Consider the following 18,667-nt stretch of genomic DNA (forward strand, 5'->3'; position numbering starts at 1 on the left):
TGCACCTATTTTCTATGTTTCTAAGTTCAGGCCTTTGCTGAAGACTGGTCGTTCGGGGTCAGAGAGGGGATAGTGAAAACGCAGCAGGGGGTGAGATTGGAAGAAGGGATGGGATCAGTGCGAAGTGTGGGGGAAGGAGGTTCCGGAGTGGCGTTGGTGTCCAAAAGTTGTTGAAGTTTACGAACCTTGACACCTGAAAGAAAGGAAAATGGTTTTTGGTTAAAGCACCGGAGGAGGCGAAGGATGAAATGGAACTGCGGACCAGGACAGCTTAGAGATAGAGTGAGTTGGTGCTGCTGAAGAGGGGTTGAGAGTGTGCATGGTACGGCGCATAGCGTTGAGTGTGGATCCCAGGATGCAGCGAGAGCAGTGGTTGGAGGAATGTTGAATATCTCGAAGATATCTGTAATCTTGGGTGGATCCAAAACATGAAGGGTGGAATTTCAGTTGGAATCCACGTGGATTAAGTCCAAGGCAGACACAGTTACTAAGGAAAGGGATGTGGCTGTGAAAGAGAGTCTGGGCAGATACTTAATCAAACACGAGAAGAGAAACAGAAAACAAAAAGAGGTTGAACAAGGTAAAAGAGACAAACGGAAATCCCGTCTGAGGGAAGCGGAGAACTTTTTCAAGGTTGGCATTCCTCGAAGAGAAGTGGCAAGTGAATTAAACATTAATACAAAAGCAAAATACTGCAAATGCTGGAATCTGGAATAAAAACAGAAAATGCTGGAAATCTCATCAGGTCAGGCAGCATCTGTGGAAAGAAAGCAAGAGTTAACATTTCGGGTCGATGACCCTTCGTCTGAACTGGAGAGTGTACATATACAAGCAAATTATTTTTTAACTCAACATGCTAAAAGAACAATGGTCATAATAAGCCCAAGAAATTTAAGGATATAAATAACTCTTCTGGAGTATCTACCCTTTAACAGATTGGCAATGAAGGCATTACAAAAATAAAATAGGTGTTAATCTTAGTCCCAGGATCTGGCAATAGTGGAATGTGGATCCTTAGATCTGGCAGCATGAGAGATCTGGAAGAATAAATGGTGCTGGCAAGAGAAACTTGTCCCACCTGTGTTTCATGTACGTATCCGTCACTGGTATTCTCTCTGGCCATTATCGTCTAGTACCACTCACTGGTGCTACCTGCACACTAATAGGGTAGGAATAAAACGATGACAGCAGAGACAGGACATCAGAGGAGAAGTGGGGTTGATTCCAAGAGGAAACTAGGGCACCTGGTAGTGCTTTCCTGCCCCATCCCCACCATTCTCTTCACTCTCCCAATACCATTTCAGCCTGTGCCCTCTTGCTTTCCCATCTCCATTATTTACCAAACTCCTGTGCCCTCCCCATATTTTTTTCTCCCCCCCCCATCACTTGTAACCCTATCCACATATGATCTCCTCGCCCTGCTTCCCAGATCACTACCCCCTCAAGCCCTTCAATACTGCAGCTGTGGCTCAGTGGGTAGCACACTTGCCCAAGTCAGAAGGTTGTGGGTTCAAGTCCCATTCCAGGAACTTGAGTACAAAAATCTAGGCCGCCACTCCAGTGCAGTGCTGAGGAAGTGCTTTCGAATGAGACGTTAAACCAAGGCCCCGTCTGTCCTCTCACGTGGACGTAAAAGGTGCCATGGCACTATTTTGAAGAACAGCAGGGAAGTTATCCTGGTTTCCTGGCCAATATTTATTCCTCAATCAACATAACAAAAAGAGAACAAAATAGATGAGTTGACAGCACAAATCGAGACAAGTGGGTATGATCTGACAGCCATTAGAGAGACATAGTTGCAAGGTGACCAGGACTGGGAATTAAATATTATGGGGTATGACACAATCCAGAAGGATAGACAGAAAGGAAAAGGAGGTGGGGTAGCTCTATTGATAAAGGATGGAATCACTGCAATAATGAGAAACAATATTGGCTCAAATGATCAGGATGTCAAAACAGTTTGGGTGGAGATAAGGAATAGTAAGGGGAAAAAGTCACAGGGGGCCTACAGACTACGCCCACCAAACAGTAGCAACTCTGTTGGTTGGAGCATAAACCAGGAAATAGTGGGGGCTTGTAAAAAGGGAACAGCAATAACCATGGCTGATTTTAACCTCCATATTGATTGGACAAATCAAATTAGTCAGGGTAACCTTGAGGAAGAGTTCATCGAGGGATGGATTTCTTGAGCAGTATGTAACGGAACCAACTAGGGGGCTCTCTTAGATCTGGTCCTGTAATGAGACAGGATTAATAAACAATCTCCTAGTAAAGGATCCCCTTGGAATGAGCGATCATAGCATGATTGAATTTCAAATTCAGATGAAGGGTGAGAATGTTGGATCTCTAAGCAGCGTACTAAGTTTAAATAAAGGAGACTATGAAGGTATGAGGGCAGAGTTGGCTAAAGTGGACTGGAAAAATAGATTAAAGTATAGGACGGTTGATGAACAGTGGTGTACATTTACGGAGATATTTCACAACTCAAGAAAAATATATTCCAGTGAGGAGTAAAGTGTGCAAGAGAAAAGATAGCCACCGTGGCTAACTAAAGAAATAAATAAAAGGAGGGTATCCAATTAAAAACAAGAGCATACAATGTGGCCAAAACCAGTGGGAGGACAGAAGACTGGGAGGCATTTAAAAGCCAGCAAAGAATGACTAAAAAAATGATTAAGAAAGGGAAGATAGATTATGAAAGTAAACTAGCATGAAATATATAAACAGGTAGTAAGAGTTTCAATAAGTATATAAAAAGGAAAAGAGTGGCTAGAGTAAATGTTGGTCTCTTAGAGGACGAGACTGGGGAATTAGTAATGGGGAACACGGAGATGGCAGAAACTCTGAACAAATATTTTGTATCAGTCTTTACGGTAGATGACACTAACAATATTCCAACAGTGGATAGTCAAAGGGCTATGGCGGATTGGGGTGGGAGGAACTTAACACAATCACAAACACCAAGGAGGTGGTACTCAGTAAGATAATGGGACTAAAGGCCAATAAATCCCCTGGACCTAATGGTTTGCATCCTAGGGTCTTGAGAAGTAGCGGCAGGGATTGTGGATGTATTGGTTGTAATTTACCAAAATCCCCTGGATTCTGGGGAGGTCCTAGCAGATTAGAAAACTGCAAATGTAATGCCCCTATTTAAAAAAGGCACACAAAAAGCAGGAAACTATAGACCAGTTAGCGTAACATCTGTGGTTGGGAAAATGTTGGAGTCCATTATTAAAGAAGCAGCAGCAGGACATTTGGATAAGTAAAATTCAGTCAGGCAGAGTCAGCATGGATTTATGAAGGGGAAGTCATGTTTCATAAATGTGCTGGAATTCTTTGAGGATATAATGAACAGGGTGGATAAAAGGGAACCAGTGGATGTGGTGTATTTGGACTTCCAGAAGGCATTTGACAAGGTGCCACATAAAAGGTTACTGCACAAGATAAAAGTTCACAGAGTTGGGGGTAATATATTAGCATGGATAGAGGATTGGCTAACAAACAGAAAGTCGGGATAAATGGTTCATTCGCGGTTTAGCAATCAGTAACTAATAGTGTGCCGCAGGGATCAGTGCTGGGACCCCAACTATTTACAATCTATGTTAACGACTTGGAAGAAGGGACCGAGTGTAACGTAGCCAAGTTTGCTGATGATACAAAGATGGGAGGAAAAGCAATGGGTGAGGACACAAAACATCTGCAAAAGGACATAGACAGGCTAAGTGAGTGGGTAAAAATTTGGCAGATGGAGTATAATGTTGGAAAGTGAGGTCATGCACTTTGGCAGAAAAAAAAAATCAAACAGCAGGTTATTATTTAAATGGAGAGAGATTGCAAAGTGCTGCAGCACAGCGGGACCTGGGGATACTTGTGCAAGATACACAAAAGGGTTAGTATGCAGGTACAGCAAGTGATCAGGAAGGCCAATGGAATCTTGGCCTTTATTGCAAAGGGGATGGAGTATAAAAGCAGGGAAGTCATGCTGCAGTTGTACAGGATATTGGTGAGGCCACACCTGGAATACAGTGTACAGTTTTGGTTTCCATATTTACAAAAGGATATACTGGCTTTGAAGGCAGTTCAGAGAAGTTTCACTAGGTTGATTCCGGAGATGAGGAGGTTGACTTATGAGGAAAGGTTGAGAGTAGGTTGGGTCTCTACTCATTGGAATTCAGAAGATGAGAGCTGATCTTATCGAAACGTGAAAGATTATGAGGGGCTTGACAAGGTGGATGCAGAGAGGATGTTTCCATTGCTAAGGGAGACTAGAACTAGAGGGCAAAATCTTAGAATAAGGGGCCACCCATTTAAAACTGAGATGAGGAGAAATTTCTTCTGAGTGTTGTGGATCTATGGAACTCACTGCCTCAGAAAGCTGTGGAAGCCAGGACATTGAATAAATTTAAGACAGAAAGAGACAGTTTCTTAAACAATAAGGGAATAAGGGGTTATGGGGAGCGGGCAGGGGAGGTGGACCTGAGTCCATGATTGGATCAGCCATAATCGTATTGAATGGCGAAGCAGGCTCGAGGGGCCGTACAGCCTACTCCTGCTCCTATTTCTTATGTTCTTATCACATTGCTGATTGCGGGTGTGCTGTGTAAGTTCGCTGCTGCGTTTCCCACATTACATTACAACAGTCACAACACTCTAAAAAGTACTTCATTGGCTGTAAAGCATTTGAGAAGTCCAATCATCGTGAAAGGCACCATATACATATATATATATACACACACACACACACACGTCTTTCTTTATCCCTGCTGCCTTTCCTATTTTCCTCATCACTTCCCATTCCTCACTTCAATCTCATTCTTTCCACCTCCAACAGCTGAATTTGCAATAAGCATCTGAAAGAAAAAGCTGGTTTCTCAGCTTAGTGCATTGAAAGTTACAGAAAAATATGTGAATTTGCATAGAGTCTTTCACGACCTCAGAACGTTCCAAAGCGCTTTTTACATCAATAATGTACTTTTGAAGTATAGTCACTGTCGTAATGTGGAAGGGAGCTGGGAGGAAACAGTGTCAGGCAAGGCCTGACACAGTAAGGGAAGGGTACATAACCATTGGGATGGAAGGTGACACTCATGGCAACAGGAAATGAATGTGACCCATTTAAAAAAAAATTCAAAGAAGAGAAATTTGAAATAAAAATAATTTTTTTTAAAGTATAAAAATTTCAAGCATTAAACTTTCTTGAAGGCTGTAAAAGTCTACAGCACCCCCTCAGCTGGAAATTAGCTTGGTAAGTCTCAGCTAAGTAGCCAACAGTCCAGCTACATTGGAAACAATGCATAGAGAACTTGGGTAAGAAAAATCAATAGAAACAAGCTGGAGTGACAGGAAATAATGCAATATTATAAGCATATGGACACAGGTGCAAAACTAATGCAACTGCTAATACTTACTTTTCCTGCAACAAATGGTACATCGCCCAGGTTAAAGCGATAATGAGGTTGCGCATGTGAATGGTTTGTACAAGATTTCTAAAAAAAAAGAGTAAAGGAAATCATGTTAGAGACATTCACAATTGTATCCTGTTCAGCCGCTTTCGTCTTGACTGATAAGGTATTTCAACGAGCACAACTTAAATTCACAAATTACCTGATTGTAATGCCAAAACCTGGCTGATGTCAGCCATGGGTCAGTTGGTAGCACTCTTAACTGAGTCAGAAGGTTGTGGGTTCCAAGTACCACTCCAGGGACCCGAGCACAAAATCTAGGCTGATACTTTAGTGCAGTACTGAGGGGATACAGGTTGTACCTTTCCAGTCCGGGACTCTCTAGTCTGGAAACGTCCCTGTTCCGGCATCATTCCCGACAGGGGTCTTGACCTGTGCTGTTCATGGAGGGTCCCGAACTGTTCATGGAAGTAAGTGGGCCGGGCAAGGCAAGGGAAGAGGGATGACTGAGGCGCCGAGGATTTGAAAAACGGAGATTCTGAGCGACGAAATGATGCGCAGTCGGCTTCTGCGCAGCGCATGAGCAGAATGCAGCCAGGTTGTAGTCAGCTATGTTGTCAGCAGTGCCCGGTAAGTCCAGGGTCGGCGTGACCACCTGTGGTCCGGAAAACTCTCTGGCCCAACACCGGTCAGGTCCTGGGGTGCCGGACCAGAGAGGTCCAATTGTACTGCATTGTTGGAGGCAAGATATTAAACCGAGACCCGGTCTTCCCTCTCAGGTGGACGTAAAAGATCCCATGGCACTATTTCAATGAAGAGCAGCGGAGTTCTCTCTGGTGTCCTGGCCAATATTTATTTCTCAACCAATATCAGTAAAACGGATTATCTGGTCATTATCACATTGCTCTGCTCAAATTGGCTGCCGCATTTCCAACATTCTTTGATGGAAGTAATGGAGAGGGTTGATCGAGGGCAGTACAGTTTATGTGTATGCGGACTTTCAAAAGGCTTTTGATAAAGTGCCACATAATACACAGATTAGCAAAAACACAGACTAAACGGTGGCACAATTGAGGAACAGTGGAGGACTTTTAAGGAGCTCTTTTATAGTGCGCAACAAAAATATATTCCAGTGAAAAAGGGTGGTAAGAGAAGGGATAACCAGCCGTGGATAACCAAGGAAATAAAGGAGAGTATCAAATCAAAGACCAGTGTGTATAAGGTGGCCAAGGTTAGTGGGAAACTAGAAGATTGGGAAAATTTTAAACAACAGCAAAGAATGACTAAAAAAGCAATAAAGAAAAGGAAAGATAGATTACAAAGGTAAACTTGCGCAAAACATAAAAACAGATAGTAAAAGCTTTTACAGATATATAAAACTGAAAAGAGTGACTGAAGTAAATGTTGGTTCCTTAGAAGATGAGAAGGGGGAATTTAATAATGGGAAATGTGGAAATGACTGAGACCTTAAACAATTATTTTGCTTCGGTCTTCACAGTGGAAGACACAAAAACCATGCCAAAAATTGCTGGTCACAGGAATGTGAGAAGGGAGGACCTTGAGACAATCACTATCACTAGGGGGGTAGTGCTGGACAGGCTAATGGGACTCAAGGTAGACAAATCCCCTGGTCCTGATGAAATGCATCTCAGGGTATTAAAAGAGATGGCGGAAGTTATAGCAGATGCATTCGTTATAATCTACCAAAATTCTCTGGACTCTGGGGAGGTACCAGCGGATTAGAAAGCAGCTAATGTAATGCCTCTGTTTAAAAAAGGGGGCAGACAAAAAGGCAGGTAACTATAGGCCGGTTAGTTTAACATCTGTAGTGGGGAAAATGCTTGAAACTATTAAGGAAGAAATAGCGGGACATCTAGATAGGAATAGTGCAATCAAGCAGACGCAGCATGGATTCATGAAGGAGAAATCATGTTTAACCAATTTACTGGAATTCTTTGAGGATATAACGAACATGGTGGATAGAGGTGTACTGATGGATGTGGTGTATTTAGATTTCCAAAAGGCATTCGATAAGGTGCCACACAAAAGGTTACTGCAGAAGATAGAGGTATGCGGAGTCAGAGGAAATGTATTAGCATGGATAGAGAATTGGCTGGCGAACAGAAAGCAGAGAGTCGGGATAAATGGGTCCTTTTCGGGTTGGAAATCGGTGGTTAGTGGTGTGCCACAGGGATTGATGCTGGGACCACAACTGTTTACAATATACATAGATGACCTGGAAGAGGGGACAGAGTGTAGTGTAACAAAATTTGCAGATGACACAAAGATTAGTGGGAAAGCGGGTTGTGTAGAGGACAGAGAGAGGCTGCAAAGAGATTTAGATAGGTTAAGCGAATGGGCTAAGGTTTGGCAGATGGAATACAATGTCGGAAAGTGTGAGGTCATCCACCTTGGGGAAAAAAAAAACAACAGTAAAAGGGAATATTATTTGAATGGGGAGAAATTACAACATGCTGAGGTGCAGAGGGACCTGGGGGTCCTTGTGCATGAATCCCAAAAAGTTAGTTTGCAGGTGCAGCAGGTAATCAGGAAGGCGAATGGAATGTTGGCCTTCATTGCGAGAGGGATGGAGTACAAAAGCAGGGAGGTCCTGCTGCAACTGTATAGGGTATTGGTAAGGCCGCACCTGGAGTACTGCGTGCAGTTTTGGTCACCTTACTTAAGGAAGGATATTCTGGTTTTGGAGGGGGTACAGAGACGATTCACTAGGCTGATTCCGGAGATGAGGGGGTTACCTTATGATGATAGATTGAGTAGACTGGGTCTTTACTCGTTGGAGTTCAGAAGGATGAGGGGTGATCTTATAGAAACATTTAAAATAATGAAAGGGATAGACAAGATAGAGGCGGAGAGGTTGTTTCCAGTGGTCGGGGAGACTAGAACCAAGGGGCACAGCCTCAAAATACGGGGGAGCCAATTTAAAACCGAGTTGAGAAGGAATTTCTTCTCCCAGAGGGTTGTGAATCTGTGGAATTCTCTGCCCAAGGAAACAGTTGAGGCTAGCTCATTGAATGTATTCAAGTCACAGATAGATAGATTTTTAACCAATAAGGGAATTAAGCGTTACGGGGAGCAGGCGGGTAAGTGGAGCCGAGTCCACGGCCAGATCTTATTGAATGGCGGAGCAGGCTCGAGGGGCTAGATGGCCTACTCCTGTTCCCAATTCTTATGTTCTTTTGAAGCCCATGGATTAAAGTGGTATTGGCTGCATGGATACAAAATTGGCTAAGGCACAGAAAGCACAGAGTAGTGGTGAACTGTTATTTTTCCCAGACAGGAGGGAAATGTGCAGTGGTGTCCCCCAGGGGTTGGCGTTGGGGATCACTGCTCTGTTTGATATACTTTAGTGACCCAGACTTCGATGTACAGGACATAATTTCAAAGTTTTCAGATGACACAAAACTCAGTAAGTAAACAGCGAGGAGGAGGAGGCCATAGACAGACTGGTAAAATGGGCAGACACATGGCCGATGAAATTTAACACAGAAGTGTGAATTGATTAATTTTGGTAGGAAGAAGAAGAGGCAATATAAACAAAACGGTCCAATTATAAAGGGGGTGCAAGAACAGAGACCTGGGGTGTATGCACACAAGTCGTTGAAGGTGAAGGTGGTTAAAAAGGCATGTGGGATCATTGGCTTTATAAATAGAGGCAGAGTACAAAAGCAAGAAAGTTATGCTAAACCTTTATAAAACACTGGTTAGGCCCCAGCTGGAGTATTGTGGCTAATTCTGGGCACCACACCTTAGAAAATATGTCAAGGCCTTTGCGATGCAGAGAGGATTTATTAGAATGGTACCAGGGAATTACTTCAGTTACATGGAGAGACTAGAGAAACTGGGGTTGCTATCCTTAGAGCACAGAAAGCCAAGAGGAGATTTGATAGAAAATCATGAAGGGTTTTGATAGTGTAAATAAGGAGAAATTGTTTCCAGTGGCAGAAGCATCAGCAACCAAGAGACACAGATTTAAGGTAATTGGCAAAAGAATGAGGCAATTTGAAGGGAAAAGCAAGTTATGATATGGAATGCATTGCCAGAAAGGTTGTTGGAAGCAGATTCAAGAATAACTTTCAAAAGGGAACTGGATAAATATTTGGAGGAAAATGTGCAGGGCTATGGGGAAAGAGCAGGGGAGTGTGACTAATTGGATAGCTTTCAAAGAGCCAGCACAGGCACGATGGGTCAAATTGCCTCCTTCTGTGCTGCATCATTCTATGATTACGACAGTGACTGCACTTCAAAAAGTACTTCATTGGCGGTAAAGCACATTGGGAGGTCCTGAGGTCGTGAAAGCCACAGAATACCCAGTTTCTGACCTGCTCTTTCTTTCTTTACTGGATCGTGCTCTCGGGTTGAACTGCAAATCTAATTTGAAGACCTCGCTCCTGATGACCAGCCACGTGGAAACATCACAAGGTCACATGAAAATTACAGATGCTGAAGGCCATTTGGTCCATCTTAATTCATACACTGAGAAATCCTAACATTTCCTCATCTTCGTTGTTTTTTTAAATTGATACCAGTTTTTGGCTCCTCAGCTCTACCTGAAAACTTACTCCACATATTCACCATTGAAGAATTTCCTGATCAGTCCCAAAATTACTGTTTACTAGTTTGAGCCTATGTCCCTAAACTCTACACCCATCACTTAATTTAAAGTAATATTCTAGGTTCGCTCTTTCTATACCCCTAACAAATATATATACCTCTATGATCGTCTATCAAATGCCACCTTTCCAGGTGGAAAAGCCAAATTCTCTCAAACTCTTTCCTCATAATCCTGTGCCTCGACATTAGGAATCAGCCTTGTGGCTATTCTGTGCACAGCTATTCTCTGCACTACGTTCGGCCCCGACAACATCCTGGCTGTCATGCTAACGAATTGTGCTCCACAACTAACCGTGCTGCTAGCCAAGCTGTTCCAGTACAGCTATAACACTGGCATCTACCAAACAATGTGAAAAGCTGCTCAGGTATGTCCTGTCCACAAAAAGCAGGATAAATCCAATCTGGCCAATTACCGCCCCATCAGTCCACTCTCAATCAGCAGCAAAGTGATGGAAGATGTCATCAACAGTGCTATCAAGTGGCACTTATTCACCAATAACCTGCTCACTAATGCTCAGTTTGGGTTCCGCCATGACCACTCGGCTTCAGGCCTCATTACAGCCTTGGTCCAAACATGAACAAAAGAGCTGAATTCCAGAAGTGAGGCGAGAGTGACTGCCTTGCACATCAAAGCAGCATTCGACAGAGCATGGAGCATGGCATCAAGGAGCCAGAATAAAATTGAAGTCAATGGAAACCATGGGGAACACTCTCCAGTGGGTGGCGTCATACCTAGTACAAAGGAAGATGGTTGTGGTGGTTGGAGATCAAGCATCTCAGGCCCAGGACATCACTGCAGGAGTTCCTCGGGGCAGTGCCCTAGGCCCAACCATCTTCAGCTGCTTCATCAATGACCTGCCCTCCATCATAAGGTTAAAAGTGGAGATATTTGCTGATGATTGCAGTGTTCAGTTCCATTCGCAACTCCTCAGATAATGAAGCAGTCCATACCCCAGCATTCAGGCTTGGGCTGATAAGTGTCAAGTAACATTCGCGCTACACAAGTGCCAGGCAATGACCATCTTCAACAAGCGAGAGTCTAACTGTCGCCCCAACATTCAACGGCAATACAATCGCTGAATCCCCCAATATCACCGCTGCATTGTGTACCATCGACAAGTTGCACTGCAGCAACTTGCCAAGGCTTCTTCGACAGCGCCTCACAAACCTGTGGCCTCTACCAACTGAAGGACAAGGGCAGCAGGGGAGGGAACACCATCACCTCCAAGTCACACACCATTTTTTACTTGGAAATGTATCACCATTCCTTCATCGTCGCTGGGTCAAAATCCTGGAACTCCCTAACAGAACTATGGGAGTTCTTTCCCCACATGGACTGCAGTGGTGCACCACCACCTTCTCAAGAACAATAAATGCTGGCCTTGCCAGCAACACCCACATCCCAGGAACGAATAAAAAAAAGTGTTTTTTGGTGACCAGAACAGGATGCATTATTCAAGGTGCTATTCGACCAGAACATTTTACAGTTTGATCATTACCTCTTCTGACTTGCATGCTACTGTTTTGCTGAAGGAGTTCAACATTCCATCAGCTTTGTTGATTGATCAATGCAGAGCATCAGACATATGTAGTGTTAAGTTTACCAAGATTTCAGGATCTTTTTCATCTATAGCTATTTAACATTATTCATGAAGCAAGTGTCTCTTCGATTTTTCCTTAGCACATTACACTGTGACATAACTCCTCTAACAAGTGCTCGCTGTTTCCTACCCTTCAACCAGTTTGTCACTTATTCCCAAGGTTGACCCCAAAACCCCACAGTTTTGAATTTAATAATCATCATCATAGGCAGTCCCTCAAAATCGAGGAAGACTTGCTTCCACTCTGAGTTCTTGTGACTAAACAGTCCAATACGGGAATTAGTCTGTCACAGGTGGGACAGTCAGTCATTAAAGGAAAGGGTGGATGGGACTGGTGTGCCGCAGGCTGCTTCTACTGCCTGCATTTGTTTTCTGCATGCCCTCGGCAACGAGACTCGAGGTGCTCAGCGCCCTCCCGGCTGCTCTTCTTATACTTCAGGCAGTCTTGGGCCAGGGACTCCCAGGTGTCAGTGGGGATGTTGCGCTTAATCAAGGAGCCTTTGAGGGTGTCCTTGAAACGTTTCCTCTGCCCACCTGGAGCTCGCTTGCCGTGTAGGAGTTCAGAGTAGAGCGCTTGCTTTGGGAGTCTTGTGTCAGGCATGCGAACAATGTGACCTGTCCAACAGAGCTGGTCAAGTGTGGTCAGTGCTTCGATGCTGGGGATGTTGGCCTGATCGAGGACGCCAACATTGGTGCGTCTGTCCTCCCAGGGGATTTGCAGGATCTTGTGGAGACATCGTTGGTGGCATTTCTCCAGCGATTTGAGGTGTCTAATGTATATGGTCCATGTCTGAGCCATACAGGAGGGCAGGTATCACTACAGCCCTGTAGACCATGAGCTTGGTGCAAGATTTGAGGGCCTGATCTTCAAATACTCTCTTCCTCAGGTGGCCGAAGGCTGCGGTGGCGCACTGGAGGCGGTAGTTAACCTCGTCGTTGATGTCTGCCCTTGCTGATAATAGACTCCTGAGGAATAGAAAGTGGCCCACGTTGTCCAGGGCCGCACATCTTGATGACTGGGGGGCAGTGCTGTGTGACGGGGTCGGGTTGGCGGAGGACCTTTGTCTTATAGATGTTTAGTGTAAGGCCCATGCTTTTGTACGCTTCAGTGAAGGTGCTGACTATGACTTGGGGTCCAGTCTCTGAATACGCGGATGACGCAGTAGTTCGACGACAGAGGTTGGGGTGGTCTTTGATCTGGCCTGGAAATGATGAAGGTTGAACAGGTTCCCACTGGTTCTGTAGTTGAGTTCCACTTCAGCGGGGAGCTTGGGGAGTGCAAGGTGGAGCATTGCAGCGAGGAAGATCGAGAAGAGGGTTGGCGCAATGATGCAGCCCTGCTCGACTCCGGTCCAGACATGGATTGGGTCCATGATGGATCCGTTGGCCAGGATCACAGCTTGCATGTCGTCGTGGAGCAGGTGGAGGATGGTGACAAACTTTTGGGGGCAGCCGAAACGGAGGACATTCCATAGTCCCTTGTGGTTGACAGTGTCAAAGGCTTTTGTAAGATCAAAGGCGGCCATGTAGGGAACAGCACCAACCATTGAATTTAATGGAACCTTGTCAAAGCCTTTTGGATGTTGACACACAACAGGGCATGCACAGTCAACTTAGGTTGTCATTTCCTAAGTTGACGAAGGTTAGTCAGGCAAGATCTTCTCTTTCTGAATACATGCTGACTGCTGTTATTTGATCCTCAAGTTTACTCCTCATGATGGATTACATTATTTTTACATGGAATAGAACTCAAAACCATGGGATGAATTAAGATGAACCAAATGGTCTGTACTCCCAACCAACCTTTTAATTTGTTAATCCATTTAGGGTCACATTTGCTTAGTCAGAGCTTGTTGGTTTTGGGAATGTTTATCCTGCATGGTCAGCATTATACTTTGAAAGGTATTCCACTTATCTTCTACTGATGTGAACAACAACATTCCTCAATTTGTTTGATCCCTTATTTCAACAAATTTAGCCATTTAAAAATTAGGTGTTTGACTCCCAGATTATTTTAATCTTCATTCTGTAGTCATTGTCTCCCAAGAATGTTGCAACTTTTATTTCTTGTACATTTTCTGGGTCATTAAAGATACGACGCCAAGAAGAACATTGCCTCATAACTTCCACCAAGTCATGAGGCAATGCTCTTCTGCTCTTCTTTCTGTCAAGAATCAATGACACGCGTTTATGTGCAACAGAAAAATGCTCTGATTGGGTCCCATTGATCACATGACACGGTTGCTGATTGGTCGCCTTGGAAGGTAAGACACACCCAGCAGTTCCTCTGGAATGTGCAATTAGAACCGCACTGCATAGTCAGTGGCTTTGCAAAATGTAATTCGAGCCATTCTGACTGCCGACTCCAGACAGGAGAGAGCTCACTCTCACAGGTTAAGACTTCTTTTCCCCCCCGCCCCCCCATCCGAGCCCAAGTTTCTGACACCCCCCCAGCCCAAGTTCCTGGCCTTACACCCCCCCGCCTCACCATAGATGGGGCATTGTGTGTGGGTCACACATTGTTAACAGGTTTATTGGGTATGAAGTGACTAGTGGCAGTGCCGTGACTTCTGGATTTCAGCTGCTCCAATTATGTCACTCGTCACAAACGCTCCGAGCTTTCCGATAATGTGGGTGCAAAGGGGGTGGGGTTGGAAGAATGTGATCCTTCATCCCTGGATTCTCTCCCTTTCCCCATCGCTACCCTAGTCTCTCCCTCTCTCACTTCCCTCCCTCAGACTCTCTCCTCCCCAGTCTGTGTGTGTGTCTCTCTCTCCCCACAATTTTTCTCTCCCACAGGCGGCCGTGAAAATGATCGCGTAGGGCAGTCGTGCGCACGTATAGCACATCAGTGGGCAGAGTCCAGGGTACGCATATGTGGAAAGGCACACAAAAAACTGTTGCAAATAATTACTCTTCAGTCAGTCACATCTACCAACTCTAACTCTATAAAACAACAGATGGCGTTCTGAAGCATTAGATCAATAAGCAGTATAAAATTCTTGTAGAACCAGACATTTCTAATTAGCTAAGTAAAATCTACCTTGACTGGCTGCTTCCTCTTGGTTTTTACTCTCTTTGTCTTTGGTGGTGTTGGCGACACTGCTTGTAACAAAATTCTATTTCTTTCCAGACCTGTCTGCAACTATATAAAAAACAAGTCTTTAAATATGCAACTAAGACTGTACAATTTGATTTTTAACAAGAATATATTCATCTCAAAAATTAATACATTCTTTGGAATATTTACTTTAAAAAAATGGTAATCAAATTGGTATCAAGTATATAAAATGCCAGCACCTCAGAAGTTCTCCTATATAGCATTTTCTAACCCATTTAAATCTCAACTTATTCTCTAAATTTGAACTTCCTGCAATTAGTGTCTCCCCTCATCTCCCTATGACTTTACATCTGCTTTGGTGTTTCTTCCTTACTCATTCTGCATACATGATCATGTACTAACTGCTGACACTCTCCTCGTGAAACTATACAATACTGTTGCCATTAGGTTTTCAGTAAAGTTTAACGGTGAATGCGTGAAATTTTCATACTATATCCACTTTGAATTACGCAACACACCAAGCAGAACAATTTTATAAATGTTGCCCCTTTAAATTGGGATTGCATCTGAAAGAACATTTTGAGCTGTATAACATTAGGATGAAGTGTTGGTGGTTACAGATCAGTCACTGTTGTTGGTAATGTTGGCAGCCATTTGAAACTATTAAGATTATCACACAAGCAGTGCATTAGATCAAGTACAATTTTAACAAATCTACCAATCACTATCTAAATCCAACAATTTTAAACCCCCAAATACTTTAAGAGCAATGTTACGATGCTTGCACAAACCTGTGCAGCCTTATCTTGTACTAGTTTTCGTTGATGTTCTTCCTCTCGTAACTTCTGTTCCAATTCACAAATTTTCTTCTAGGTGGAAAAATAGGCAAACTGGCTGTCAGATTATCATAAGCATACAAAGGCATATGTGATCTACAAAACTATGCACACATTACAGCCATGTCTCAGCAACAAAGAACCCAATGATTCAGAGTATCACCCATTGGTCTGGATTTTGCATTGAGATCAACGGTGAGGCTGTCAGCGTTCACCATTATTATGGAGTAAATCAGATAGCAACTTCCGGAGTAGGCACATGCGCAGTTAAACCGGGAAATCCGGAAATTGCTGTTCGTGTAACCCTACTCCTCTACAGGCTGCGCTAGAACAGTATCTCGTCAATAGACTTGGCAGTGAAATCCACGCGAGGGCATGAAGTTGCTGTAGTTACCCAGTAAATATTTCAGAAAATGCTGCATTCTTGTGCAAATGAATTTTTAATGCCGTGATAAGTTATAATTACTACCAAACAACCTCTCTGGCACTGAATTTAATTAGTATTGAGATAACTTTTTCTAAACATTTTCTTTGTCTCATCTCTTTCTCAATCCCATCTTTCTTTCCCTCTCTATTTTGCTTTCTATACATGATTTTACATTGAATTAAATATTCTAATTTCTACTTGCTGATTTATACATCCTGGTTAGACTCTGCGTGTCTGAGGATTTTTCAATTTGATTGGTTGAAGAGCCTCGCTATTGCTTAACCAGCTCTCATCCCACAGATCCCCAGTAAAGGGTGCTGCTCTGGATTCCAGTCAGTCATAGGCGGTCTCTCGAACGAGGATGACTTGCTTCCACACCAAAAGGGATGTTTCAATGAAGGACTTGATATTCCAGTCCTGAACTCCAGGGGTGGAAGTTGCCTGTGCGTGGATTTTTTTTAATGTGGTGACCGTTGCACATCAGCCACTGCACGGGCTTGACAGAGCTAGCCTTTCATCCAGTGACGAGGGTAAACCAGGACGACTGGAGACCTGCTCTGCTGCACGGACCTCATCATCACAGGCAGTCCCTCGGAATCGAGGAGGACTTGCTTCCACTCTTAAAATTAGTTCTTAGTTGGCTGAACAGTCCAATATGAAAACCACAGACTCTTGTCACAGGTGGGGCAGATAGTCGAGGGAAGGGGTTCATAAGAACTGCCCCGCCTCCAAGGCCGCCAAACCACCGAGGGCGGCCAAGGCTGGCGCCGCCGCCACCCCTCCCCCTAATAGCGTCCGCGTGCCGGGAGCCGTAGGTGCGCGGGCATCGTCGGGGGCCTTTGTTTTCACGGCCTCCGGCGGGGGGGAGGGAGAGCGTCCGATCGGAAGAAAGGCGCGGAAGGCGGCGAAACATCTGAAGGCGGGTCCCCTCGGTGCGCCAGACGATTTGTTTACCGCGCTCGGCCCAACCCCGTCACCGGCGAGCGCGGGGTGCCCTGAGCCCGTGCCCAATACCGCAGAGGGGTTCGGGCGCGGGCAAGACAAGAAAAAGGGGGGAGTGGAGCGGGAGGCCTCGGCAGACACGGGTGTCTCCCTGTCTCCGCGCCCCCCCCGGGGAAAAAAAGGAGGCCGCTCCAATGAGGCGGTGGGGGGGGGGGGGGGGGAAACAACATCCCTCCGTGGAGGAGGCGGTGCCCGCCGCGTGTCCTGCGTCCCCCACCAGTGCCAAGCTGCGCTGTAGGCGAGAGGAATCTGTCACCGGGGAGGGCGAGACAGTCGAGGCTGCCCAGCCGCTGCCTCCCGGGGACGGCGTGAAAGATCTGCCTGTCGTGGGGGGCGTGGGGCCAGCAGAGGAATGCATTGCCGCCGGGCCGAGCGTCCCGGGGACTGAGGTGGGCGGAGCCGAAAAGGCCGCACCTGAGCCCGCCCAGCCAATAACCGACTTCCCCCGGGACTTGCTCGACTCGGCAGAAACGGAAATTTTGAATTTTAATGAATCTGTACACGCTGGGCCGGGAGGTGGCGGCGGGGAGGGGGAAGAACAACAACCCTCGCCCCCTACTTTGGAGCTGGGGTGCTTGGTGGACCTGGAACATTACTTTGACCAGGTCTCTCCGTGTTCCCCGGTTCCTGGGGCGGAGGAGGAACCCCTTCCGCTGTTGCTTCCCGACCCAGCACCACTTTTAAAAGAGCCCAGTGGGGACTCCTCTGCCGACGATCCTGGGGGTGGGATCGGGGCGGAGCCAGGGCCAGATGGAGCTGCCGGGCCGTTTGCCGTACCTCGTGCGGTCGACGGGCCGGCTGCTAGCGGCGACCTCCCGGAGGGGGACGGGGACTCGGTGGGGGACGCGGGTGAAGATCTCGAGTCCATCGCCAGTGAGGCGGTGGATCTGCTCGCGTCCGCCGCTGAGACCCTCCTCATTCCTGCAAAGGAACTCCGGGACTTTTTGGTTCAGTGCCGGGGTCGCCGCGACCAAGCCCGTCTGGCCCTGGAAAGATGGTCTGAGCCGGTGTTGCTCGTCGCTTCCATCTGCGCCGCCGCTAAAACCATGGCCGCGGGCGGGCCCTTATCAAAGGCGCAAGGCCTTGAGCTGCGCCGGCTCAAAAAGTTCCTCGCTGGGCTGCTGAAGGAGTGGAGGTCAACAAACGACTCCACTCCCCCCTCACAATAGGTTAAGGTAGAGGTTGCACTATGCTCTAGTCATGAAGATAACCATAGCCAGCCTCAACATCAACGGCAGCAGAGAGGCACGCTGTAGATTTAACAATTTTTCGCTCCTGCGGGAGGGGAAATATGCGGTGTGCTTCCTGCAAGAAACCCACAGCGTTCCGGAAGACGAAGCCACGTGGCTCCTGGAATGGCAAGGAGAGGTCCGCATGAGCCACCTCACCGCCACTTCTAGTGGGGTGGCCATCTTGCTGGCCCCGCATTTTCAGCCGGAGATCTTGGGGGTCGAGGAGCCCGTGCCAGGCCGCTTGCTGCACGTAACTGTTCGCCTGGGGGACGTGCCGCTCCATCTCGTGAACATGTACGCCCCTCAGCCCGGCCCGCAGCAGACGCGCTTCTTTGAAGAGGTCGGCGACTGCATTGTCCTCGGGGGGGATTTTAACTGCGCCCTCGAGGCGAGGGACCGCTCCGGTGCCCCGCAGTACATGATGGCGATGGAGAAGTTGAGGGACCTGGTCGGGTCCTTCGACTTGGTGGACGT

At 46.1% G+C, this 18,667-nt stretch overlaps 1 protein-coding gene across 4 annotated transcripts in view; it reads right to left on the bottom strand.

The window, feature by feature from the left end:
* The window catches only part of LOC139275045 (centrosomal protein of 57 kDa-like), a 73,435-nt gene that overhangs the window by 23,086 nt on the left and 31,682 nt on the right, over positions 1 to 18,667 (bottom strand). For all 4 annotated transcript variants that reach the window (XM_070891954.1, XM_070891952.1, XM_070891953.1 and 1 more), the window contains exons 6-8: positions 15,488 to 15,565; positions 14,679 to 14,780; positions 5,409 to 5,486 (exon numbers count right to left, since the gene is read on the bottom strand). In XM_070891954.1, coding sequence (XP_070748055.1) covers positions 5,409 to 5,486; positions 14,679 to 14,780; positions 15,488 to 15,565 — 258 coding nt within the window. The remainder of the gene's footprint in view (positions 1 to 5,408; positions 5,487 to 14,678; positions 14,781 to 15,487; positions 15,566 to 18,667) is intronic.

The sequence above is a fragment of the Pristiophorus japonicus genome, chromosome 10 (assembly GCF_044704955.1).
Source record: "Pristiophorus japonicus isolate sPriJap1 chromosome 10, sPriJap1.hap1, whole genome shotgun sequence".
NCBI lineage: Eukaryota > Metazoa > Chordata > Chondrichthyes > Pristiophoridae > Pristiophorus > Pristiophorus japonicus.